General features: G+C 41.9%; 6 protein-coding genes across 6 annotated transcripts; 2 read left to right on the top strand and 4 right to left on the bottom strand.

Moving 5' to 3' along the window:
- Positions 1-2: 2 nt before the first annotated feature.
- MELLADRAFT_72064 (uncharacterized protein) lies at positions 3-1,526 on the bottom strand (the record flags this gene model as incomplete). Its single annotated transcript, XM_007410785.1, has 5 exons — positions 3-530; positions 624-715; positions 790-966; positions 1,041-1,168; positions 1,273-1,526. 5 exons carry the CDS (start codon positions 1,374-1,376, stop codon positions 357-359), a joined length of 675 nt encoding a protein of 224 aa, XP_007410847.1.
- Positions 1,527-2,106: 580 nt separating this feature from the next.
- Positions 2,107-5,508, bottom strand: MELLADRAFT_63842 (uncharacterized protein; the record flags this gene model as incomplete). The annotated part of the gene is made up of 5 exons (XM_007410784.1): positions 2,107-2,123; positions 2,691-3,405; positions 3,520-4,607; positions 4,734-4,871; positions 4,968-5,508. 5 exons carry the CDS (start codon positions 5,506-5,508, stop codon positions 2,107-2,109), a joined length of 2,499 nt encoding a protein of 832 aa, XP_007410846.1.
- A 1,411-nt stretch (positions 5,509-6,919) lies between these two features.
- Positions 6,920-10,609, top strand: MELLADRAFT_74948 (uncharacterized protein; the record flags this gene model as incomplete). Its single annotated transcript, XM_007410868.1, has 11 exons — positions 6,920-7,005; positions 7,188-7,252; positions 7,323-7,339; positions 7,414-7,626; positions 7,686-8,251; positions 8,338-8,929; positions 9,010-9,619; positions 9,680-9,923; positions 9,986-10,066; positions 10,128-10,310; positions 10,398-10,609. 9 exons carry the CDS (start codon positions 7,200-7,202, stop codon positions 10,266-10,268), a joined length of 2,517 nt encoding a protein of 838 aa, XP_007410930.1.
- Positions 10,610-11,461: 852 nt separating this feature from the next.
- Positions 11,462-14,768, top strand: MELLADRAFT_87689 (uncharacterized protein; the record flags this gene model as incomplete). Its single annotated transcript, XM_007410869.1, has 10 exons — positions 11,462-11,676; positions 11,893-11,981; positions 12,026-12,294; positions 12,359-12,495; positions 12,571-12,745; positions 12,812-13,189; positions 13,262-13,351; positions 13,484-13,640; positions 13,727-14,333; positions 14,426-14,768. 10 exons carry the CDS (start codon positions 11,462-11,464, stop codon positions 14,766-14,768), a joined length of 2,460 nt encoding a protein of 819 aa, XP_007410931.1.
- Positions 14,769-14,965: 197 nt separating this feature from the next.
- Positions 14,966-18,481, bottom strand: MELLADRAFT_87688 (uncharacterized protein; the record flags this gene model as incomplete). Its single annotated transcript, XM_007410783.1, has 5 exons — positions 14,966-15,125; positions 15,222-15,472; positions 15,534-15,711; positions 15,824-18,069; positions 18,179-18,481. 5 exons carry the CDS (start codon positions 18,479-18,481, stop codon positions 14,966-14,968), a joined length of 3,138 nt encoding a protein of 1,045 aa, XP_007410845.1.
- Positions 18,482-23,204: 4,723 nt separating this feature from the next.
- MELLADRAFT_63838 (uncharacterized protein) lies at positions 23,205-26,051 on the bottom strand (the record flags this gene model as incomplete). The annotated part of the gene is made up of 2 exons (XM_007410782.1): positions 23,205-23,414; positions 23,526-26,051. The coding sequence occupies 2 exons, from the start codon at positions 26,049-26,051 to the stop codon at positions 23,205-23,207; spliced, it is 2,736 nt and encodes a 911-aa protein (XP_007410844.1).
- Positions 26,052-26,572: the final 521 nt, after the last annotated feature.

Below are 26,572 nucleotides of genomic sequence, written 5' to 3'. Positions count from 1 at the left end.
ATGCAAAAGAAAAATAAAATTCAATTTCAATCATACTCTGTTATATCCAAGATTTTTAAACCAATTAATGAGTGATAAAACAATCAAAAAGAAACCAAAAACACTACCAAATCGGAATTTAAAGAATAAATACCGAAAAAAAAAGTATTCAACTTGATATTGAATGAGAAAAAAAAGATTCGAGAAATAGAACACCTCCATGAAGGTTTGATCCACAATCCAAGCAAACATAAAACCAAGCAAAGACATCACTTATCCAAGACCGTGATTTTCTTTTGACTGATTACACAAGTCCGATGCTGAGTAGTATATAGTAATCAAGACATTTTTCCCCTCGGAGTTTTGAACTTTGGTCTTTAGTCAGATCGAGGTGTTCGAGGACCTTTAGCTTTAAGTCTAAGTTTTTTAGATAATTGATTGAAATAGAGTGCAAGAGAGAATTGAAGTAAAGTGAAAAAAGCAAATGTACCACGAGGACGAAGGAAACGAGCAGCAAAGATACCTGAGATTGGAGCAACGAGCAAGTTGAGCTAATTTATTGGAAAAAATCAATTTTTTCATTAGATACTTGAACGTTTTTTTTTTGGTGGTGATCAGAAATTAAAGGATTTAGAGTGACATACTTGAGTGAGTTTTGGAAAACCTCGCTTCCAAGCTGCTTTGATCTCTTTGACTGATCTTGCGCCATTTAAGATAGCCATCGAGATGATATAGACTGTGAAAACATGAAACAAGGATCAATAAACTGATTCTGATAGGTCGAGAAGAATGAGAATCGGGATACTCAACTAGTATTTTGAATCGGGCTAACAAAGAGGATCGAACCCAATAAAAGACCAAACTTGGAAACAAAAGATGGTGATTGTCTCGCCTTCGAAACCGTACTATTTCTACCTTCGAGTTTCGCCAGTATGGCATATAGCATCACCTGAAGTATATGGGTCGAAGGTGCGGCAACAAGACCGCCTGCGAAAGTTCAAAAGCAATAGTTAGTGAATGTAAATGATAGGATTAACTTTTCGATTTGGTGGGCTACTTACCAAATCCTGCCAGTTTGAGTGCATCGATATTGAACCCTAAAGATTGAAGATAATTTAATTGCGGATGAGACGATTTCGAAGGTCGATTAAGACCAGCAAGTTTTCGTGCTAAGATTTCTTGATAATAACTAATCAAGAGAAAGAAGTCGAGACCATGAATCAAATTTTCAAACCAAAACAAAGTCTAAGCAGTTCATGTACTAGCAACGAGTTAAAGAAAGTGTAAACCTACCCTAGAAGTGCAGCAGTGATCGATTTAGTAAGCATAGGTCGAGTGAATAAAGCATGGAAATATAAATCGATCGGATTATTAGATTTCTTTAAATTCATTGACATCTTGATAGTCCTTTCTTTATCTTTAATGACCAAGAACGATTCAAAGGATTAGGTTCAAGTTTCGAATGGTTTCGAATGGTTTTGTATCCTTCGATTTCGAGTTCGATTGGTTTTGTAAACAAGTTCCTTCCAAAGTAGGTTTCAACTGTTTCAAGGCGCAAGAGTATTTAGGTTTTTATGTTAGAAGTTGTCAACTCTATTTATACGCAAGTAAAATGTTAAATCATCACGTCATCAACTAGCATCAAATCGGACTTTGTACACAAATTCTGTTCAATTGGATCCTCAACGGAAGCAATCAAAGGGCAAAGAATTTTAACATGCGGACTCAACCAGTTTGAATAACAGCTGTTGAAGCATTGAGGGACTGAAGTCTGATTTGTAAGTATTTGATAACATTTTGGTGACAATTTGCAAAGAGAATCAAACAAAGGCTTTTGTTAGCTCTTGTTTCAAACTCATTTTGATTTTCTCTCTACGAGTCTTTATTTTATTCATCACCAATGTTTCAAGCCACATAAAACATTTGTCATTTCTTCATGTTGAACTTGGATAAGAGACCTTGATGTTTTCAATTTCAATTGAACACAATCAAGACTTAAGACATCACAAGCATTCTCAAAAATCACATCAATAAATGAGTGTACTTAATCTCAAACATAACTCACAATCAGAAATCATGCAAGCAGTTGAGATCTATATACAACAAAAGTCATCTAAGAATCATAATCTAGAATTGTCCAAGACCTAATACAATGAAGTTCAAGCAAACCAATCAATGACCCCCAGGGTAAAGTTTGATCTTGTGTTCAGTCTCTACATCAAATTTTGATCAGATTTATCATTTTGGTGATGGGAAATGAATGTACAAATCTTCTCAAAGTTCAGTCAATCCTCTCTTTCTCATCATTCTGTGAACTGAGGCCACTTGAGCTTCTAAACTTCTGATCCTTAAATGTGTGTCTTTGTCGGGTCCGCAAACACATTGGCCACCTCCAGATGGACTACCAGAGGGACTGGAAGGACCTCCAGAAGGATATCCGGAAGGACTGTCAGAAGGACTTCCAGAAGGACTTCCAGAAGGTCCTCCAGAAGGATAACCGGAAGGACTGTCAGAAGGACTTCCAGAAGGACCTCCAGAAGGATAACCGGAAGGACTGCCAGAAGGACCGCCAGAAGGACCTCCAGAAGGATAACCGGAAGGACTGCCAGAAGGACCTCCAGAAGGACCGCCAGAAGGATATCCGGAAGGACTATCAGAAGGACCTCCAGAAGGACCGCCAGAAGGATAGCCGGAAGGACTGTCAGAGGGACCTCCAGAAGGACCTCCAGAAGGATACCCAGAAGGACTGCCAGAAGGACTTGAGGGCCCACTACATGGAGAGGAACCTCCTGAGCTTGGGTAGCCACTCCCAGTGTCAGTCATGTTTCCACTTGAGCTTGGGTAGCCACCTTCATTTCCAGCCATGCTTCCTCCACAGCTACCTCCACCAGGATAGCTTGCTCCGTTGTCACTTGTGTTTCCTCCTGATCCTCCGTCAGGATAACTGCTACCACCAGAACTTCCGCCGGGGTAGCTGCTACCACCACCTGGATAATTACCTCCATTTCCTGATCCTCCGTCAGGATAAGTGCCACCACCACCACCACCACCAGAACTTCCGCCAGGGTAGCTGGAACCTCCACCTGGATAGTCGCCCCCACTTCCTGATCCTCCACCAGGATAATTGCTGCCACCAGAACTTCCGCCGGGATAGCTGGCACCACCTCCACCTGGAGAGGTTGGAGCACCTGGATAAGGGGTGTTCTTTGGAGGAGTGATATCGTCATCATCAGTGCGTGCACCTGAACCACCATTGACCTGAGTGATGAAGTTGTAGATTGTAGGTGAGTTGATGGTTACATAGGACGCCACATTGACCTTGATCTTGGATTGGGAAGATTTTCCCAAGTGTATTCCAGAAATTCCTTCCTTTGGGTTAGAGTTTATCACACCAGTCACAGCAGGAATGGTTGCATTATAGCATTTCTAAAGTTTCATGAGAAATGGAAATTTTGTGAATTAGCTTTGTTTATTGATCTGACTTGTCAACTTTGAAATCGGATTTGCTAATTCATTCAAGGAAAAAGAAAAAACTCCTACCTCGACTTCTTTGATGGCCTGTTTCTTCTTCTTATGATGGGTTGAATCTTTCTTGGGTGGTTCCTCCTCGTCGAGAGGTGGTAAGGTAGGGTCACAGTTCTCGTCGTCATCGTCGCTCCACGATGAAACATTGAATGCCGAATTGTATCCACCCGAAAGCGTGGCATTAGCACTGCTATGACCATTACCAGCCGGACCACTCCTATACAAAGCAGGACCAACGCTTGAAATGTTGCTAGGATCACTACCCGTCGGAGCACTCCTATATAAAGCAGGACCAACACTTGTCGTGCTGCTAGGATCACTACCCGTTGAAGCACCCCTATACAAAGCAGTACCAACACTTGACGTGTTGCTAGGACCACTACCCGTCGGACCACTCCTATACAAAGCAGGACCAACACTTGTCATGGTATTTGCATCCCTCTTCTGTAGCACAGGTAAAGGTCCATCAGAGCCTTGGATGTATTGCGCTTGACCTGTGCTTGTACTTGGTGGCGAACTTCCCGTGCCTTGGATGTATTGTGCTTCCCCTGTGCTTGAATTTGATGGTAAGCTTCCCGGGTTTTGGAAGTATTGTGCTTCCCCTGTTGAATTTGATGGTGAGATGTATTGGGCTTCCCCTGTTGAATTTAATGGTGAGATGTATTGGGCTTCCCCTGCGCTTGCATTTAATAGCGAATTACCATTTCTTGCTGAAGTGCCTAACAAACCGCTCTTGCCTCCTTGAAGGTGACGACTTGATCTACATGGTTTACGAGTTGTCTTGGTCAAGTTTGCTTGTACCGTAGAGCTAGTATTTGCACTGAGAGTGTTGTTGACTGTCAACGAACTATCACCGTCGTTGTTTTGTTTGAGCTCTGCAATCATTTCTGCAATCAAGGTCATATTGGATTCGATGCGAGAGCTAAAGACTGTTTGTGCAGGTGCAACTTTACATTTGGTCACTTCAGGCGTAGCGACTATCTTGATGACCGACAACATAGAGTAAGAAATGCAGCCTTTGATCTTTTCAACCAATTTCGTGGTCTTTTCAGTGGCGTCCTTGCTGACGCTCTCTTCAAGCGTTCTCATTGCTACAAAAAGGCCTGAGAGAGTGGTGAGTGAAGTCGCACTGAGAGTGACATAGGCTTGGGCTATCAATCAAAACTCAAGGTCAGTTTGCTGTTCTCCCAGATAATCGGTGTCTTCTTTCAAGATTGATTCGTATTTACCTTCGCACCGAGTTCCATTGGCATATCGTCCCTGCATTTCACCCTCACCAGAGACGTTCTGAGTAACGTTGGCACTGGCAGAGCCGCCAATTGACACGCCCGAAGTTTTATTGATACTGTCTCCAGCATTTTGCAAGTCTAAAAGTTTCCCAAAAGAAGTGGTGGGCTCAGCCTTTGGATTGCATATATATATATAGAGGTCAGACTATGATAATTGATAGAAGAGAATCTCACCTGGAATGGCAGTTTGGTTTTCCAAGGAGTTCATTTGGGCAGAAACTAATTTCTGAATCTCATCAGCAACACCTTCGAGACCAGGAAGCGTAGCCAGCGTAGCATTGAGAGCATGCTCAAGCATCTGCTCCCAACTTTTGGAAACAGCTGCGGTAACTTTTGAAGTCTTCTTAAGACTTGGAGTGGTGGTTCCGCTTGTGTTCGAAGGGCTTGATGAGCTATAGACATCGGGAGTTGAGCCAAGTGAGAGATTGGAAGGGCTAGATGAGCTGTAGAGATTGGGAGTTGAGCCAAGTGAGATATTGGACGGGCTTGATGAGCTGTAGAGATTGGAAGTTGAGCCAAGTGATGGATTGGACGGGGTCGCGTCTAGTGATGAACTATTGCCGGGGCCCCCACTAGAGTCAGTGATGAGCTGACTTCGGCCTACGATACTATGATAGCCGGTTTGAGGGCTAGATTGTGAATTCTCGCGAGGGTGATTAGTAGCATAGATAGCTGGCGCAACGGCCAGGAGAATATGAGCCGCGTGGAGACGCATACTAAGAATCGGTTGTGTGAGAGAAAGGAATATATATCTTGGCGATAATTGAAAGGTAAAATCAAAGAGCTATGCTATTGTACTTCCTATCTTCAGGAGGGTAAGCAGTCTCTAATAAAATAATGAAATATAACAGTGTCTATATGAACAAAAGAATATACAAAGTGTCCAGTGGTGAATGTAAAGTTAGAGTTGGTCAAGTTCTTGGATAACGTATGCGGTCAGTTAAGCTGGGCGCAAGACGTCAAGGGATGAAGAATATATATCACAGATGTTGGCAATTTTCAATCACAGTCGGAACTGAGGTCTCTTATATGTTGGTCTCAATGTCAAGGTGCGAGAGCTTGGTAGCACCAGTTGCTGAGAGTTGGTAACGTAGGATCGCTGATACACACTCGCAAATTATAAAGTGTTCATCTCTTGACTCGCCTTAACGTGTTTGAGCTCATCTCATCTCGTCAATCAAACGCTCACTCAATGAGAGAGCCTGCATTTCAAGCCGACCGTACGACTCTTTCCCATCACCCTCATGGAAGAAAGCAGCCTCAGACCTTGTTATATCATGTAGGCTCGACTCGATCTGAAAGTCTATCGAGACCTTCAACTTGGCCGGAATTTTAGTTTATTATGTCAATTCAACTTGGCTCGAGCTTGAGACGAATACACAGCTTCACAGAGTAAGTAAGATGATCTTGACTGACGAGAGGCGAGGTGTTGGCCGATGACACACTCACTACTTGGTCATTGATCAACCCATGACATATTTACCTAAGGACCTCCTGCCTCATCTACCAACATCAACGAGCCTCTGATACAAACAAAGTGCGAGTCCGAGTTCCACGGGTTTGAAGGAACTGTTTTTCACAGTACCCTCATCACAGTCTGAACGTCACAAGAGAAAATATGGCTATGCCATGATCTCATCTGACGGCTCGAAAACTTGGTTCGCAGACACAGATATAAAGCCAATCAGGAGATTCTCGAGGAAGGTATTCGTCTGTAGGTCACCTAGGGTTTTCGAGCCTAACACTCAGATGCTTGAGGGAAATGCGCGAGAGCCACATTTTTTTGACCAGGTTGAATGATTGATCACATGGACTTGCAACATATTTTGACAAACGCCTGGTAGAGTCAAGTGAACTGTGAAAGCAAAAAAAGCTGCTTTGTCACCAAACAACGACTGTTGGGCTCCTTCTTCAGAGGTCTTTTTCGCAGCGTTGCAATGCAACTTCAATGCAAGATGTGAAAACGCTGTAGGGCCACCTAAAAATTTCAAAATGGCAGTATTGTGAAGTATTGGTTGGTTTACGATTTAGGGTTAGGGTTGAATTGGTTCTTGAAACTGTACGAACTGCGATCTCGGGTCAGAATTTGAAAAAACTTGATTCACTTTCCACCCAGCCGCCCCCACCGTCTCTTTACCTCGAACTCTTCACAAGCAGCTTTTCTTCCTTGGCTGTTTCTCCTTAACCTTTCTTCCCCCAAAACAAAACCAAAGTGAGCCACTCGATATCTTTCATATCATTCTACCCCGTATCCCTTAGACAAGCGGAATCGGTCTGGCACCACTCTGTTTTTGACAGGGTTGGCCGCTCGCAACCCCGAATGCCTGCTCCTTTTCCAGCATACACCCTTGACTAACTGTGATACTAAAGTCCATCTCAATCTCTTTCCATTAGCTTCTTACCACCATGGTCAATTTCACTGTCGACCAAGTCCGTGGGCTTATGGACAAGCGGGCCAAGTAAGTCGTCATTTTGAATTGCTCCAAGTCAGATTGAATCAATCCTGATCGCGTGATCTTTCGTTTTCAGCGTCCGTAACATGTCTGGTTAGTTTCCCTTTACACCTGCCCTTTGAGATGCCGTAGATTCTGAGAGCCTCAAACATGCTACATCCTTCCAGTTATCGCTCACGTCGATCACGGTAAATCCACCTTGACGGATTCTCTATTGTCTAAGGCCGGTATCATTGCCAGCTCTCGTGCCGGTGAAGCTCGTGCTACTGACACCCGAGCCGATGAGCAAGAGCGTGGTATCACAATCAAGTCGACTGCTATTTCCATGTTCTTTGAGCTCGAGAAGGAAGACTTGGCTGACATCAAGCAAACTACCGATGGTAAATCATTCTTTAGCTGTGACGAGTCAAATTCTTGCTAATCTCAAACATCTCTTCAGGTACCGAATTCTTGATCAACTTGATCGATTCACCTGGACACGTCGATTTCTCTTCCGAAGTCACCGCTGCTCTCCGTGTCACTGATGGAGCTCTTGTCGTGGTCGATTGTGTCGAGGGAGTCTGTGTCCAGACTGAAACTGTCCTTCGTCAAGCTTTGACCGAGCGTATCAAACCGATTGTCATCATCAACAAGGTCGATCGTGCTCTTCTCGAACTTCAAGTATCAAAAGAAGATTTATACCAGTCTTTCTGTCGAACGGTCGAGAGTGTCAACGTCATCATCGCAACCTACAACGACAAGGTTTTGGGCGATGTTCAAGTCTACCCTGAAAAGGGAACAGTTGCTTTCGGTTCCGGTCTACACGGATGGGCTTTCTCGCTTCGTCAATTTGCCAAGCGTTACTCGAAAAAGTTTGGTGTTGACGCTGAAAAAATGATGGCCCGACTTTGGGGTGACAGCTTTTTCAACCCAAAGACCAAGAAGTGGGTCAAAACCAACGTTGACGCTGATGGCAAACCTTTGGAGAGAGCCTTCAACATGTTTGTTCTTGACCCTATCTTCAAGGTTGGTACTCTATTCAATTCTTCGCTCTACTTGTACCAATTGACTGAAGTGGCTTATGACTGGATCCGTTGCATGATGAATATCAGATTTTCGACTCTGTCATGAACTTCAAGAAGGATACCGCTTTGGCAATGATGGAGAAATTAGAGGTTAAACTTACTTCTGAAGAAAAAGATCAAGAGGGCAAAGCTCTCTTAAAGATCATCATGCGTAAATTCTTGCCCGCTGGAGACTCTCTTTTGGAGATGATCTGTATCAACCTTCCCTCCCCTATCACTGCTCAACGATACCGAGTCGAAACCTTGTACGAGGGTCCTATGGACGACGAGTCCGCCATCGGTATCCGAGACTGTGACCCCAACGCACCTCTGATGTTGTACGTGTCCAAGATGGTTCCTACCACCGACAAGGGTCGATTCTACGCTTTCGGTCGAGTCTTCTCCGGAACCGTCAAAGCCGGACCTAAGGTCCGTATCCAAGGTCCTAACTACACTCCTGGAAAGAAGGAAGACCTTTTCATCAAATCTATCCAACGAACCGTCCTCATGATGGGAGGCCGAGTTGAGGCTATTGAGGATTGTCCCGCTGGTAACATTATTGGTCTTGTCGGTGTGGATCAATTCTTGCTTAAGTCCGGTACTCTTACTACTTCTGAGACTGCCCACAACATGAAGGCGAGTTCTTTCATATAGATCTCCGTATCAATCTCACACATCCCACTGATCGAAATGTACATTTGTAGGTCATGAAATTCTCAGTTTCACCCGTTGTGCAAGTCGCCGTTGAATGTAAGAACGCCAACGATCTTCCCAAGTTGGTAGAAGGTCTCAAGCGTCTTTCCAAGTCCGATCCTTGTGTTCAAGCTTGGATCGCCGATACCGGTGAACACATTGTTGCTGGAGCCGGTGAATTGCATCTCGAAATTTGCTTGAAGGATTTGCAAGACGACCACGCTCAAGTTCCTCTCAAGATCTCCGACCCTGTCGTCGGATACCGTGAGACAGTCCAAGCCGAGTCTTCAATGGTCGCGTTGTCCAAATCGCAAAACAAGCACAACCGACTGTATGTGAAGGCCGAACCGATCACGGAAGAGCTTTGTCGAGCTGTTGAAGAGGGCAAAGTTGCCCCCCGTGACGATTTCAAGCTCCGAGCTAGGCTTTTGGCTGACGAGTTCGGATGGGATGTCACTGATGCCCGTAAGATTTGGGCCTTTGCCCCTGACGGTGGAGGCCCCAACTTCTTGGTCGATACCACCAAGGGAGTTCAATACCTCAGTGAAATCAAGGATTCTTGTGTCGCTGCATTCCAATGGGCTGCCAAAGAAGGACCTTGCGCTGAGGAGTCCATGCGAGGAACCCGATACAACGTGTAAGCACGTCTTATTTATTGTCTTTGGGCTCATTATGTTGACGTTCTTACTTCGTGTAGTCTCGATGTTACCCTCCACACCGATGCCATCCATCGAGGTGGTGGTCAGATCATCCCCACATGTCGACGTGTCATTTACGCGGCTGCTCTGCTTGCCAACCCTGGTCTACAAGAGCCTGTCTACATGGTCGAAATGCAAGCACCTGAAACTGCTCTTGGTGGTATCTACTCCGTGTTGAACAAGAAGCGTGGTCACGTTTTCTCCGAGGAACAGAGAATCGGTACACCCATGTACACCGTCAAGGTTTGAACCGTTCAACTGCTCACATCGGGTTGTTCATTTACTGATAGATCGCATGTCAATAGGCTTACCTCCCTGTCTCCGAATCCTTCGGTTTCAACGCTGAGCTCCGTCAAGCTACTTCAGGACAAGCTTTCCCTCAACTCGTATGTATATCTGTATAGCTGCCATCAGCTCATAGCTGATATTTCCCATCCGTTTTATCAGGTGTTCGATCACTGGCAAACCATGCCTGGAACTCCTCTCGAGAAAGGTAGCAAGCTCGAAACCCTTGTTCAAGACATCAGGAAACGTAAGGGTCTCAAGCTCGAGATCCCCCCTCTCGACACCTACTACGACAAGCTCTAGTTGTCCTTGTGTCTTGGCTCAATTTGGAATCCGGCATTCAATGTGAGTCGAAATTAGTCTACTATTACTGCAATCCCGATTCTCTGGTTCCTTGAAAATCGCTTATCTTAATTGTTATTCTTGTTTCAGAGTTCACGGTTTGGATCTAATTGTAGTTTGTTGAGATGAATGTAGTTAATGAAAATTTCTCCATGAAAAAGTAGATTCACCTTGGTTATTTGTGTCATGTCCGTGCATTTTAATGTCCTTTCACCATGTACCGGTATGATCTCCACGCCACTATGAGTGACTTGCTGCGTTGACGCTGTCTATGTGAAATACACGCTTTGAATATTTTCCACACGTCTCGGGATCCTGCGTCTGCTCATATGTATAAGTCGAACAGTATTTGTTTGTGAGCCCGCTTATAAGATTTCATTTGACGTGAGCAGTGTGTCGATGCCTGCAGCCTACCATGGTTCCTCGGAGACCACGTATAGAGATTTTTGTCGCCGCAATTGCTGCTTGATTGTCATTGGGTATTGGATATGTATCCAGCTTCGATGAGTATTAATGATACTTTTTGGTCATCTCAACATCAACCGTCATTACTTCGCAGAAAGCTGTTTGTTTTTCGGACATGACTCGAATGATCTCCGTTGATGGTGGCTCCCAGTTTCTGTGATGAGGAAATTTACTAAACTCCGCCTTGCATATGACTATATACCGCGAATCTTATAGGCTAGAGACAATCTACAAATAATTTAAAAAATCTTTCTGCCCTTATAGCCCATCATAAACGTCACGTCACCTCCCCGAAGATACCTCACAACTTCATTCTCATCTTTAGTTCTAAACTAAATCTAAACTGAAGCCAATGTCTTTCTACTAGGTTTCATTTAGAACTTTAGAACAAAGACCTTGAGCTTTAACCCTCTGCAGCCCATTTAAAATGCCACATTGGAAAAATCATACTGATGATACATTCTTGTTGCCATTGGTGATCATACCCACAATATCATCAATGCAGTTCAAACTCAAGTCCACAACCTTGGCATAAAATTGACCCGCATGTAGGAGCGGGGTCTTCCGTACTCAGGGCCGGGTTGACTCATGAAGCACCACGCGAGCTTGAACCGTTTCGGGGGTCTTTTTTTGCTCATCTTTGATCGAGAAGGCAAGCTTAGCGGAAATTCACACCTACATAGACCCCAATGACTGTTTCGCGCGTGCAAAACCTTCCTGGCAACTCCATCTATGCCCTGATATTCATCGCGCAGATTCTAGGTGCACTTCTTTTTGCCAAGGGTTTTTTTCCTCTCAACAAACCTGCCGAAGGCTATGGCATTCCCTTACACAACAAGGATGGTACGCATAGCAGCCCGGGGTTTGATCGGTTGGTGTTCGTACTGATCGATGCTCTGCGAACGTGGGTATCCAGAGCTATCTATATAACCAACTGGATGATGTTGTTTATATCGTCTTATCCTCGACAGTGATTTTATGTTCAGCGATGAATCCAAAATGAACTTCACTCAAAAGCAAGTCTAGTTTCTTCAACCTCTCTGTTGTCATTCCAATAGAAGTGTATTGAAGCACTTCAAAGTCCTTACAAAAAATCTCTCGTTGGTTTTGGTCACCAAAGATTGGTACGGGAAGGGAAGGGAATTCCATTTACCGCCAATGCACAGTCGCCAACAGTCACTCTGCCGAGATTGAAAGCTATGACCTCAGGTTAGCTAATGTCTTTTGATAGGCTTGCCAATCATGGCCTACAGCTGATGTCGTTCATGCTCTAGGAGTAAATCCGCAGTTCATTGATGCGGTTTGGAACATCGATGATTCATCCAATGGAGGAGCTTTACTAGCACATACTGATACTTGGGTCCGTCAAGTGATCTTTGGACCACAATCGCATTCAGAAAACAATCGAACTCAAACGCGTGGCAAAAGAAGAGCATTGTTCTTTGGAGATGATACGTGGCTCCGTTTGTTTCCCACAGATTGGTTTGAAGACCATGATGGCGTATCGAGTTTCTATGTAACGGTCAGCTCCAGCTCGCTTCAACTCCTGATCTTTAAGAATTCAAACTGACGGTACATCGAGACAGGACACTGAAATTGTTGACTACAATGTCACTAGGCATCTTGATGATGCACTATCAGACAATTCCAAGGTGGATTGGGACGTCTTGATGCTTCATTACCTTGGCCTCGACCACGTAGGGCATTTGGGTGGTGCACGCTCGTAAGTCTGATATCTTTCTGGCACATCCGATCCACGGTCTGATCAATTGACTGACTGGCCTATCTACATCATCAGCCCGCTCATGGGACCCAAGCAGAATCAACTCGACAACGTCATCTCGCGCCTCTATGCTAAAATCTCAAACGACTTCGTTAAGACAGGACTCAGGACTGTACTGGTCGTTGCGGGTGACCATGGAATGACAGATGCTGGTAATCACGGTGGCTCTTCAGACGGTGAAGTTTCTGCGGTTCGTACATTACCGTAACTTTCGTACGCGTAAGACGGGTGAGGATTGAACACGGGCATATGATAGGGGTTATTATTTGCTTCACCTTCTTTCAACTTACCGCGATTGGATGATGCAGAGAAGATCAAACCAGAGCGAGTGCAGCAAATGGATATCGTACCCACCTTATCAGTACTCTTCCAAGGTGGAATACCACCAGCAAGCATTGGGGTAGCAATCGAATCTGTTTTCGAGGCCACCTTTTCATCTTCGTCTAATGTCACGACTACTACGCTTCTCGTCGAAAGGGTTCTTCGTCATAATGCGATACAGCTGGCCAAAATATTAGCTTTATCCACAAACATCAACTCTGTGTACAACATGTTACCTATCACCAAGCAAGATGCGACACTTCCCGAACTCGAGCGTATATTGTCTGCGATGAATGTTCATCAAATCAGATCGGTCCGTAAATCCAAGGCCAATTGAAGCAACATATCCGTTCTGATATGGACATGTTACTTCCTGTGTGATTAGTTTCTTCGACAAGCCCAAGGAAGGCTTCTTGAACAATTTTCAGGTCATAATTTCTACGAGATGGTGACTGGTCTATTGATCCTACTGACAGTATCTTCATGCTTTATCATCGGCTCCTTGAAAAATTCTCCAAGCTTTCTTGGCCAATCTGGAGCTTTCATCAGGCTTGTCGCCTTTAGTCAATTGGCTTCACTTTTTTCTAGTAGTTTTATTGAAGAAGAGCACGAGGCTTGGTTCTTCCTAGGATCGACATTACTCCTTGTCTTGGCCATATGGCCTACTCCTACCAAGCAAACCAGAATGGATACGATTCCCAAGAGGATTAGCTACGTCGCTGCAAGTGCGATCATTCGTATCCTACGAGGCTGGTCGCATAATGGTACATAGCGTGTCTCGATATCACAGATTGATGCAATTATTTAGGTACAAGGCATCTGACAAACATCTTTATCATCTGGAATGTAGGTCAAAAGGCGACACCCAATCATAGCATGTCTCACCTCTTACGGAGCTCACCATGGGCGTTGCATATATTAGACTCTACCGGGTTTGTGATATTATTGATGCGCTTAAGACCTTACGATATTGAGGGTGTTGAAAATTGCTTAGCCTACATGGCGGTAAGCCTTGCCGGATGCTTAACACTACTTCCAAGTGATCATCCATACTTCAACGTTTTCGGGACCAATATGGATCTGGCATCACACGATCACTTTCGAGCGATTTATATTTTACTTCTCCTCAGCATAATCATGGCATTTTTGGGCTCATCAAGGCGTCAATCACATCGCGTCTTTCGCCTAGCCTATCTCGTCTTTTTTCGATCAATGACTAGGCCTGTTAATTATTTCCCGTTATGGCTAGCGTTCTTTGTACCCGACTTGATCATTCCGTCACAAATTGGATGGCCAAATCATAAGATTCTCAGCCAATCCCACCCCCAGACATCTACAGCTCTCGAAAGCTCGGACACTGATGTGATACGGTACGAAGCCCTTGTTTTGGCATGGGTCCAATTAGCCTTTACCAAATGTACATTCTTTGCATTTGGTGGATCAAATTCCCTTGCAACGTGAGTTCCCCGCGCCATGTTTTTCGACTATCAAGCCACGTAGCCCACCTCATATTGACCTGTTACATTCCCAAACCTGGTACCACTGCCAGGGTCGACCTTTCAAATGCCTACAACGGTATCACTTCTTATTCATTGCCGATTGTGACCATCCTCACCTTTCTTTCCAATTTCGCAGGTCCTATCTGTATCTCACTTGGGTTCACATCACTTAGAACCTATGAACAGAAGCAAGGTTACTCATTACAAGCGCAGATGACTAGGGTTCATTTGTCCGCTTATCACTCCATCTACCTATTTATCATTTGTCTCATTGGTACAGCTTTTTCTGAACACCTGTTTGTGTATACAGTATTCTCTCCCGCCGTGCTGTATGGATTTGTGTGGACCTTTTTTCATTACTTCACTATGTTCATCGATTACGCATTTTTATGATTTATTGGAAGATTTTTTCACGAGAAGATACTATTCAGGTTTCAATATTTCATGAATGATCATAGCAAATCTAGACTTTTATTATTGTTACACCACTTCTGAAAAGGAAAACACAATGCATTTAAAATTAAAAAAACCAAGCGATGCAATGCAACAAGGACCTTGAAGAGAGATATGACGCCAGGAAAACGTTTTGCTTATGTCAACTTGTTGGATACTCCCGTGTAGTGTGACAAGGCCAAGCACAGAAAAACAAGGTTGAGGAGGTCAAATATTTGAAAGGTATATCGAATACCATAGAGAATGCTAAACAGGCCTGTCCCAAGTGACAGCCACATAGCGAACTTCAACAACAAACTACGGTTCAAACCCAACACTGGATCAGTATGCTATTCGTCTTGTCAAGTATTCTGAGACTCGTGCAGGGCGTCAAAAATAAAGAGAACAACGAACCTCTTCTTTGATCTAGGTAGCATGCCCAAACTTCCACTAGAGCTCCAAGTCCGATGAAACCAAAGAAGATATCCAATCACAAAGTAAATCTTTCGATCTGAAGAGAATGGTTTATACCAACCTATTGATAAGTTTTTAACCCAAACTGTGATCACCATCACATTTCCTGGTACTAAACAAATCATTAAAAACAAAGTAGTAAAATAATAATGAAACTTATTCCAAGACTCAATTGATCGAATTTGACGTATCTGTTTTGCAAAGTGATAAGTCAATATCTGGTGCAGGATATTATCATTTATAAAATCTTACTTCGTTAGTTTTGGCTACGCCTAATGACCATAAGGTCTGAAAGAGATGTACAAGTGATATGACAAGGAATGCAAACTGGTATGGTGCCATAAAGGTGGTGAAGAGGACCAAAGTGGCGGTGACTATGGTTTGAATCGAAACCCTTGATGGTGAGCTTGGTACCGGGACCTGATGGTAACTGAGGTGAGGCAAAGGTAAAAAAAATGACACAACCCTCAATTCAGCCTTGCCATTCACTGATGCACACATATCCAGCAGAGCAAAGAGTTTTAAATACGAAAAAGACGTACCCAGATAGATTTCTGGCGCCTTGACGATTAGATACTCCCAAGATAGCGATCATCAATTTAGTCAAGAGTGTACATATTGTATGTAACAAGATATAGACAATACAAGTCCATCCCAGTCCAATCACAAACATCAAACCATCCAACAATGCAAACTCTGGATGATGGTCACCTAAAAGTAATCCTGATATCCAGGTAGAAGTGATCGCAAGAGCTACGTGAGAAGGTCGATCTTCGTCTGCCCCTGGTCTTGTTTGCCTAGCCCACGAAGCACGTAGGATTGCGGATTGAACAAATTGTACGCCGATCAGTGCGACTAAGAAACCCGAGAGATACTTCTCTGAAAGAACCGATAAGGCAACTCCCAGTGAAGGGAATACTCCTGAGTGACGGTACCGTTGTATTTGGATTGCAAACGAAGCTGACACAATCCCTAGCGGGATAGCAACCAATGCAGTTCGATATAACACAATGATCTTCCTTGCACTCTCATACCAGTCGATTTTGATCCTTATCTTCATCGTCTCATCTTGCCGACTTTTGCCGCATGCAAAAGGATCCATCCAGAACGTCAATCGCATTCCGCTTCCTGATTGAAACACATCATCGGTTGACAATTTGGGGATAGATGAGTAGGCAGTTGAAAAATGGGTATAGAGAAGGGCGGATTGGATGTTAGGATGGAACTTGGACTCATGCAAGATCGGAGTCTGTTGTCTCATCAGAGGTGCAAATGAACCGTTCTCTAAACACGTTGAGGGATATGTGACGTGGATCTTGAAAGCTAATAATGAGCTATCCATCCCTGATAAGTATATATCCGAAACTAGGGTCGAATTTGTCGTGGAAAAGTTTTCAAAGTCAAGGCCCCAGAACGATAATCTCCACAAAGGATGATCAAAAATTCTGATCGCATCATTGGAAGAAAACTCGCAGAGTAGGAAGTCTGGTTCACTAGATTTTGCGAGGCTCTTGTGCGCGTTAGATGTAATGACGACGAAGAAATCGTATGATGAGATGTCTGAAGATGGGATCTCGATGAAGTTGAATATTTCATGAGGGTCTATTTCGTCATCGGGACCAGGAATTGAGGCAGGGCGCAGTTTGGTGTGAGAGGATGGCAGCATCGTTGAATAGCGAGTGGTGAGAGATGTACATAAATTTGTTGCATCACGCCCAAAATTGCCATGACACCCGACGACCTTCAACCTAACGCTAAGTGGGAGATTGGTAAGTAGGGTGAATGAAGTAGAGGATGATTCGGAATCAACCTTCTGCTTCAAAGGTATAACATGACCGAATGGCTGGCGTTGGTTCAAATCTTCAGAACTGAGTTTCAACCTTGACAGGGGCGGATGAACTTTATAGGAGGCAGCGTTGGAGTATGAGCTCAGTGGTCTTTCAACTATATCATCACTGGCCATACGTAATCCGCGACCATTGGCGAAATAAGATTTCAAGATCTCAGCTCTCTCCTCTTTAGGCTTGACTTGAGACGGAGATCGTGGGTCGGTGATGAATAACAAAGCTTTGGCAATGACCATCCGGAGTTGATCACACCACAGAATTGCTCGGTGGTCAGTAGGCGTCCAAACTTCCGGCATTGAGGTAGTATAAACCGTCAGACCGTGAAGTGTCGGTGATAGGGTGAGGAGTGAGCTGGAGTCAGGCGAGACAGTAGTATCGGAAGTGCTTCCAGATATTGAGGCCATAACTAAATCCTGCAGATGACTGATTCGGCTCGTCCCCAGATATGCCTCACGCCAAAGCTTGTTGATATCTTCGTACACGGTTTCTAGTCCTCGGTCTAGTGTGATAGGTGGGATTGTATGGGGCGTACTGAGTGATATGATAGTGTTGATCGTGCCGTTGATGTGATTGGGCATAAGTAGCATCTTTCGAGCAACGATTCCACCCATCGAATGTGCAAGGATGAGGACTGAAGTAGGATTAGGAAGTGAACTTCCCCGGCGAGAGCTGGCATAGATATTGAGAATGTGACTGATAACATCGTTAGCAAATTCGGCTTGTTCCAATAATGTTTCTCCATGGAAAGCTGTAAGATCTTCATTGTAATCTAAGGTGAAGAAATCCAGTCCAGGGTGATGAGGTGTAGAATGCCGAAAGCTTGATGGATCCGTCACAAGTTTTTCCTTATAGTAAAGACTTGCCGTGGCTGCTGCGATGGATCTAACTTGTCGAAATGATCCAGCGTTTCCGGGAATGAAGAGTACCGGGGAACCACTTGGCTGAGATGCAGATTCAATCGAAAAGCCACAGCCAAAAGGTGGAAAAACGATCGATCAACAGTTCATTGGATCGTACGAACCGAAGATGAACGGAAAGATGAATTCCTACCTGATCAGTCTCGGTGTCCCAGCCTTGTTCTCGGTAAAGGTAAGCTTGATACTTTCCATTGAGCCTAGACTTGAACCCATCGATCGGAATGTAAGAAGGGTTCATCCAGGCCATTCGACAACTTCCAGCTCCATGTCCACGTGCACCACCGGCGGTATTGCCTGATAAGGAAACACTTGGTCCAGCGAAGTTCGATATATCAAGAGCGTAAAGGGTGTCATTGAAGGATCGGAGAACGAGTAAAAGCACAATAGACGAAGCGAAAGTGATGAGGAAGGTAAACTTCGACAAAGAGTAAATCATCGTGAATCGTAATCGGTCAGTTTGAATCCATCTCCCTCGTTACGGGAATCAAATCTCGGCTCATTAACAAAACAACACGTCGACAATCAATGAACACCTTCAAATCTTGGAATCGCGTGAAGATGAAGTTTTGCTTCCACAACACATCATCACCCTCCTCATTGTAAGCACTAAAGTCACATCACTTCAACCTCCACCAAACACCTTCCTCCTGACCCAGCTGAATGCTCTACAAACCCAGCTCATCCTCACTCCCATTCTCCTCTGGCACAAAGAGTTCAAACCAATTCGTGTCTGTGTAGCTAGCAATTTTGTAAATTTTTGATGTCTATAAAGCAAAAGCTCTGGACAATCATCAACACAAAAGCTTAAATCAGCATACTGTACCTTGCTCATGGTGACACACATGAGACCCAAAGTGATATTGAGGGAATCAATTGATCAACAATGATCAAGTTACATTTGAGACCACACTTGCTGAATCAAAATAGTCACCCACATTGCATTCCATTGATAGTCAAGCCTGCTGCACTCAAGTCTCATGTATAGATTCATGGGTACCACAGCACAAGTGAAACTCAAGGGCTCTGCATCACTCGGGAGTTGTAACTTACTTAACAAAGTCCCTCTTGCGCGGCTGTGTCCATGCCCTTGAAGAGGGATTTACAACTAATCATTGATTAGTGGTGGGAGGACTCCAAGCATTATGTCATCTCAAGTGTTGTTTGGACTTTTCCTGCTTTCCTTGGTGATTAATATTGGGTGGTACAGCCAATGAAGTTACAACAGAGGCCTAACTTCTGGCCTTTTGAAATGCAACCAATTTTTGCCTTGAATGTTGTCTGCACATTCTGAGGCAGCTTCTCTCAAATTTCATATACAGCATCCAAGTTAAAATGCCAACATAAGAACTTTGATACTCGCCTCAATAACAGCATTACAAAACAGTCTTCCCAGCTTGGTGAAGAGGGGGGCACATCTAGAAAGACATGATTCTGCCATCACACAGTAATGCAAGACAGATGAAGTGTGAAAAATGGATGAAACATAATGCTAAGTAAGTTTTGAGAATATACTGATGATGAGGGTATATATCAGGATGGTCTCCAGTGACTAGAACCAGATTACAAATAATAATTCACACAACCTTATTTGCAAGATTTACAAAACAGACAGATCCAGCAGGTTTCACAAAACCAAAGAAATAAAAGACAAGCAGAGCAAAGACATTGAGAATTTATCTACACAGCTCTAGATCCTGATACTGGAGTATTCTGATCCTTGAAAAGTACATATGGTGACAAATATCAAATGAATATTAAATGAAAAACACCCCAAGTCCAAAGCCCCTGATCTATTGATTCAGATGTGACCATCATCCTTGGTCTTCTATTTCTTAGACTGACTTGATAAGATTCAGATCAAAAGACATGTTAACTTATTTCAAGATGGCTAACTTTTTTTCTATCAAACAGGCAGATCCATACCATGACTATGCCTCCCCCAAAAATCATATAGACAAACATTTATCAAACTTTGTTAACAGATTGTTCCTCTTGGAACAAAAATTAAATTCCAATAAATCACATATCCAAAAAGATGTTTTATGAAAGATGTGGGGGACCTTTTTATCACATGAGATCTTTAACACTTCATGTCCCACCTGAAATTCATCAAGGCATAAACAGCAATGGTATTTTTCTAGTTTCAAAGGAACACTCTTTGACTGTAAGGTTGATGGGGGTCTTGAGGTGTTGTATCTATATTTTCTGATTTGTGATATACTTTGTTATCACAAGGACTCACAATTTTGAATTCAATGGTATTTTGTCATCTTGAGAAACTTATTTCTTTGACAATGGAGCTTTTTATTAATTTCCTCAAGATTTGGGAACTGAATTTATGTCTTGATTAATGTGTGTTGGGTCTGAACTGGAGCTTGAAGTTGACTTGTCTATTTGAGGAATCTCCTCCTGTATTCCTTCTCTGAATGCCAATTGCTTACTTGAGTAAGTACAAGACAATCATCATTGAGCATACTTTCCTTGTGGACACTCCATGCATGATGTAAGGTACATGCAATAGATGAGATGCAAAGGAAAGCTCAGTGTAAGAAACCATCAAGAAGTATTGGCAGTTGGGGTGGTTCAGAAGGAGACTTTGATAAAGGATAATCCTTACCAATCCATCTTGGTTCACTGAAAATATATCTCTAATTTTTTTAATCCTGATAGTGGTTGCATCTGTATAATATGTGGGGCCAAAAATGCATTCCATGAGATGCTTGTGTACTTTTGAAAAACATATATCATCTTCAATTTCCCAGAAGACTTTAAGAGCTGTTCCTTGAGATTTCAAAAAATCTAATGCTTGTTGGAAGTGTGACAACTTAACCTTCCCATATTTCTGAAATGCTTCTAATAAGTTCTCTAGATAGTAATCCTGTCTTCCTTCCACTATTTGATTAAAATCTCTCCACACTGAAGACACCATGAAAGAGTGAACTTGCCAAACACCATACAGAGACCCCAATAACCTTCTTGAAATCAGACTCACAATCTTCTGATCATATCTCATGATCTAATTTAGCAAGCTTTACAGAAAAGTAGATGTAGTGGTATTTTAAAGGACTTTAATTGTCCTCATTGAAACAATAACTTTTACTCCATTCCATGGGCCGAGGGAACCGAGATCTATGATTATGATCTCAAATTGATTCTAGAACTACGCTGTGTGGTTTGTGTGGTTTTATTATCTAACTCCAAAAGGATATCAAACTAGATAAGTCTAGATTCCCCAAGGAGTCAGTTTTGAAATTGTGCACAGTGATTAAGATGAAAAGACATGCGTTTGTGTATAAGGATAAAGTGATTGTAATATGTTTATTATAATGGAGTGTCACCAAACAGAACCAGGAAACCAGAATACATGAATTGAACATTCTGATGTAGATCCATCCTGGGCCCAAAAGACTCACTTTCATTATATCCATCAAGGGAAGGCAAGTTGAGATGAATTCTTGGGTGACAGATCATCTGCCTTGGCATCTTGCTGGGGAAAGCCTTCATTCAAGTCTGGTATCAGTAGTACTTGTACCAACACACAAATCTCCTACATCATCATGTACAGTGATCTCTGCCAGGTTTAGGCTATATGAGCTTTAATAGCTTGATCCCTTTCCTGGTCCATCCCTTCATCACCACCATCACCACCATCACCATCAAAGGTTAAATCAATCTTAGACCAATTGAAGAAAAGAAAGCCTAAGCCGGATTCTAAAAATAGATCAATCAGCACATAAAAGTTGAAGAATCAACTGTACCTGTACACACCAATCAAATGTGAGAATCATACTCAGTAACCAAACCAAAAAAAGTGTAGATTCTTCAAGGAAAAATTCATGATCCTAATCATCAACCCAATTCTTAAAAAAAATTCTTTCATTTATGGGATACAAAGTTGAATCACGAAATGAGCCCGCTACTTTTCCCAATATCCAAACTACCGCTAAAAACGGTATTTGGAAATTTGGGAAAAAATCCGGGACCGTTCCCGGATTCAACTTTGTATCCCATAAATGTCTTAGTTTCAAAAGGCAACTCAGATCAGTTTTTGTATGAAATGGAACGATCAATTGTGCTTTGTTTGAAATAGAACAATCACTTTTGAATTCTTTGTATTGCAAAGGTCAAAACAAACCAAAGAGAGAGTAACTTTGAAATCAGCATACATCAGGTAGACAAGTATCATATATATGTTTTGTGGAAGGACTTGGGTTATTTGGGTGTGTTGTGTTGGCAAGGAAGGGGAGGGGTTGGTTGAGTCTATATCGAACTCGTCTATTTTTTTTCAACAAACGGGTGGTCAGATCTAGCTGATTTCAACCCATGTGAAAAAACCCATGAAAAAAACCCATAAAGAAGTTGGGTTTTCATGGGTTTTTTTCATGGGTTTTAATGTTGGGTTGTAGGTTTGTACACCGCTATTGTTTGAAAAACTCCAAAACCAAAACTTCCAACCAATTTCATCTTTTTTTTTCAATCAAATCAAAAATCAAAAATCAAAAACCAAAACCATAACCATAACCAAAAAAAGCAGAAACAAAAAACAAGAGAAAAAGTTCATAAGAAACTAGTAGTAAAAAGGTTACAAACAAAAGAAACCATAAAAAAAAGTAAAAAAAAAAAGTAGAACCAAATAAAAGATGTCTTCTTGTTTTTTAAGGTAGGTTCAAATAAAGATGATCAAAAAAAAATCAATAAATAACTCAAGTTTGTTTTTTTATTAATTTGTCCAATTTGAAAAGAAAAGAGAAACAAAGAAAAGAAAAAGAGAAAAAGTTGGAAAATAAATCAAAAGATCAAGAAAATATAAAATGAGAAAGAGATGAAAACCATTGTCAATTGTAAAAAAAAAATCAAAAAGAGAAAAAAATCAAAGAGAAAAAAAATCAAAGAGAAAGCAAAAGAGAAATGAGAAAAAAAGAAAAAAACCCTCAAGCAGGCACAGCCCAAGCCACCAAAAAATAAATAAAAAAATCAAAGAATTCCAAGCATACAAAAACCCATGAAAAAAAATCTTTCAAAAAAAAACCCATGATTCAAAAAAAAGATCAACCCATTCAAGTTTTCCAATCGAGACTCGAAAAAAAAATCAACCAAATCATTCCAAAAAAAAAACAAACTCCAATCAATCAATCAATCAACCAAAAAATCCTTTCATCTCACACATCAAGTCCTCCAGTAGGAGTTCTAGCCCCATCCAATTCTTCTTCTTCTTCTTCTTCTTCTTCTTCTTCTTGTTCATTCATAATCATCATCTTTCCATTTCCATTTCCATTTCCAACACTACTCTTACAGTTACTAAGGTGATTATTCATCAAGATTTTCTTTTTTAAAACTTTTTCATATTCGATTAATTGATAAATCAATCCCTAAAAGCAAAAAAAAGTAAAGAAAAGAAAGGTAAATCAATTTAGATTGGTTTTCTAATGGTTTGATTCATATGATTTTCAATTTAATCCAAAACGAAAAAAACAACATACCATATTTGGACCAGCCCAAGGGCTTTTTTCTTTCACAAACGTATAAGCTTCATGCATCCCACCATTCCCATTAGTCCCATTCTGAGATGAATGATCACCCAAACCCAAACTAGTTCGTTTCAAAACCGATTCTCTCATACAATAACCAATCACCAAAGTAGCACTACGTGAAACCCCACACTGACAATGAACCAAAATCTTTTTTCCATTTTGAATCGCCACATCAATCTTTCCAAAGACCTCATCAAATTTCCCACCGATAGCCAAACCGTCTTGATCATGTGACCAAGGTAATTTATGATACTCTAGACATGGTCGGCCTGTGCTTTGATCGGATGGAAACTCACATTCGATTTCTCCATTCGCATTCATCGGTAAGTCTTTCACTGATGCTTTCTTATGATGTGTTGAGATCGAACCAGATTTTAAGAGTGGATTCGATTCTGGTGATCTTTGGTATGATCTATGAAGGTTTGGTGTCGAAGCTGTTGGTCTAACTAAAAACGTTCGACTGTTACTTTGATTGGAAATCTGATTAGGTACTTGTAATCGTTGAGGAGGATGAGGAGTAGCTAAAACAATAGGTGTCAAGTCTTGATGAGCTGTTGTCTCCACACTCATCATTTCCCCGGGATTCATCGTCATGGGTGTTAAAGATGGAGATGGATAGGTAGGTAAACTCCAAGGACATTCCACTTCTTTGGCTACATTGATAATACAACTAAAGCCCATCTCATTCAATAAGCTCACATCTCTTGCGTTTTGTTCGGATCCAAGGTAGATCCCAGGTAAAACCTCACGAGGTCCGTTTTGATATGGATATTCTTCTACCGGTTCTCCATTGATCCCAGCCTGAGGTCTTTCAATATGCCCTCGACCTCCTACTCCGACTTGTGAACTCATCAATTCTGTTTTGCCATCTCGAGCTGCCATCGGATCGAAATGTAATCGAAGTGGGGTGGAAGCTACAGATGATGAATTCGATGATCTTTCCAAATTTCTTCCCAAGAGCTTGACATAATCATTAGACGAGGTCACAGCCAATGAACTTCGTCGATTGGGATCTAGCGTAGGTGTGGCGTGAGAGATCCCACCTAGAGAGAGACGAGGAATAGAGGTACGACGTTTCATAGAAAGACTTCCAGTGACATTGGCTCTCATACCTACGATTTGATCCCTCATGTTAAGATGGTCAGATGTAGTAAGACGAGGGGAAGGAGGAAGTGAGCGAAACGCATTGGATTTGTCATTGGATGAAGGATGAAGATGAGATCGAGTGTTGAGACCGGTGAGAGGAGTTGGGGCAGTAGTTGAAAGATTAGAAGATGGCATTGCTAATGAAAGAGGTTTGGTCAATCCTCGACGGGCTTTAAGACCAGAGGTCGATCCGTTTTGACTACTAGTAAGACTAGCTACACTTGCAAGTGATGAACAAGAAGCTCGACGTAAGAGTCCTTCATCGGATGATGAGCACAAGGAAGAAGATGAAGAAGAAGTGGGATCAAATGCACTGTAAGATTGATCTTGAGAATTTGATTTCCAACTGGTGCTGGTACGCGATGATTGATGAAGACCCGAGAGTGAAGAAGAAGAAGAAGGCGGAGGGTGAAAGGCTGATTGACTAGGTGGAAGTGATTGATTTCGAATTGATTTGATAGAATGAGGAGGAGTGTTAGTGGTACAAGTACTGAAAGTAGAAGTAGTCGAATCGGATGAATTCACAATCATAGGAGAATCAGGAGAAGTAGGACTACCAGAGATAGGTTCAAGTTCGGTAGAAAAGCTAGGTAAACGAGATCGATGAGGAGGATTGATGATGAGTTCGTTATTTGAGAATGAAGTTTTGTTTGAACTAGCTGAACCAGGTGGTTTGAATGAGTTTGGTGGTTGATCTGAACGTCTCATACTAAGATTAAATACACCAGATGAAGGATTGGGATGATTCGATAAGATTGGAGCAGGAAGTGAAAACTTTCTAGATTGTAGAGAAGATTGATTGAGAGATTTGTTAGGTTTAGATGATTGACTTGTTGAGAAAGAGAAACCGCTGAGTTGATTGACGACTTCTTCATTATTTGGATTAGATAGATTTGACCAAGTGTTGATAGGTTTGATTTGATGTTTTGGATTCTTTTGAGATGAAGAGACAGCCGTTTCACTCATTCTTCTCCAACCATGTTCTACTTCAGCATAAGGATCATCCATTGGCATTGCATATTGAGCATCATCATCTTCATCTTCATCATCATCATGATCTTGTACTATTTCTGATGGAGTGAGTTCTTCTGAATCTAAATCTAAATCTAGTTCTAGTTGATCAGATTGAAGATGATGATGATTTAGATGATTTAGATGCTGATTGATTTGAGGTTGAGAGTTAAGTTTAGATTGATTGAAAGTAATAGTTTGATCCGATTGATAATGATTGATTTGAGGTAGAATGATAGAAGGTAAGTTGAGATTCGAAGTGTTGTTGTTGTTGTTGTTGTTGTTGTTGGTTGATGATGATGATGATGATGATGACATGATGGTAGATTGAAGATGGTTAGATTGAAAACTAGTTCTTTTCCAACTTGACTTTGTTTTTAAATTCGTTTTCTTTTTAGAAATTTAATTTTTATTTTTTTTTAATTTAAATTTAATTTAATTTTTTTATAGTTGGATTTCAATTTCCATTTCCATTTCCATTTCAAATAGTAGTTTAATTCAAAATCAAAATCAAATCATCAGTCATCCATCTCGTCATTCTCAACTCAACTTGTCACTTCATAAATGGTGAGAAGTGAAAAGACAAGTTAAACTCACCTCGACCTCTTTTACAAATTCAAATTCAATCGCAATTATCGATGATGATGATGATGATGATTTAGATGATGATAAACTGGTGAAATCTTCTTTTGTCTTTCTACGTTTCAATCTTGAATGAGAGTTGAAGTCAATCTTCTTCAACTTTGGTTCTTGACTTTCTTCTTCTTGGTCTTGATGAGTAGTAGTAGTAGTTTGTAATCTTTTGATCATCATTTCATTTCAATTCTCTTTAAATCTTG

This window comes from Melampsora larici-populina (assembly GCF_000204055.1).
Source record: "Melampsora larici-populina 98AG31 unplaced genomic scaffold MELLAscaffold_22, whole genome shotgun sequence".
Taxonomy (NCBI): domain Eukaryota; kingdom Fungi; phylum Basidiomycota; class Pucciniomycetes; order Pucciniales; family Melampsoraceae; genus Melampsora; species Melampsora laricis-populina.
The sequence above is the reverse complement of the archived record's forward strand: the minus strand, read 5'-3'. Positions and strand labels throughout refer to the sequence as shown.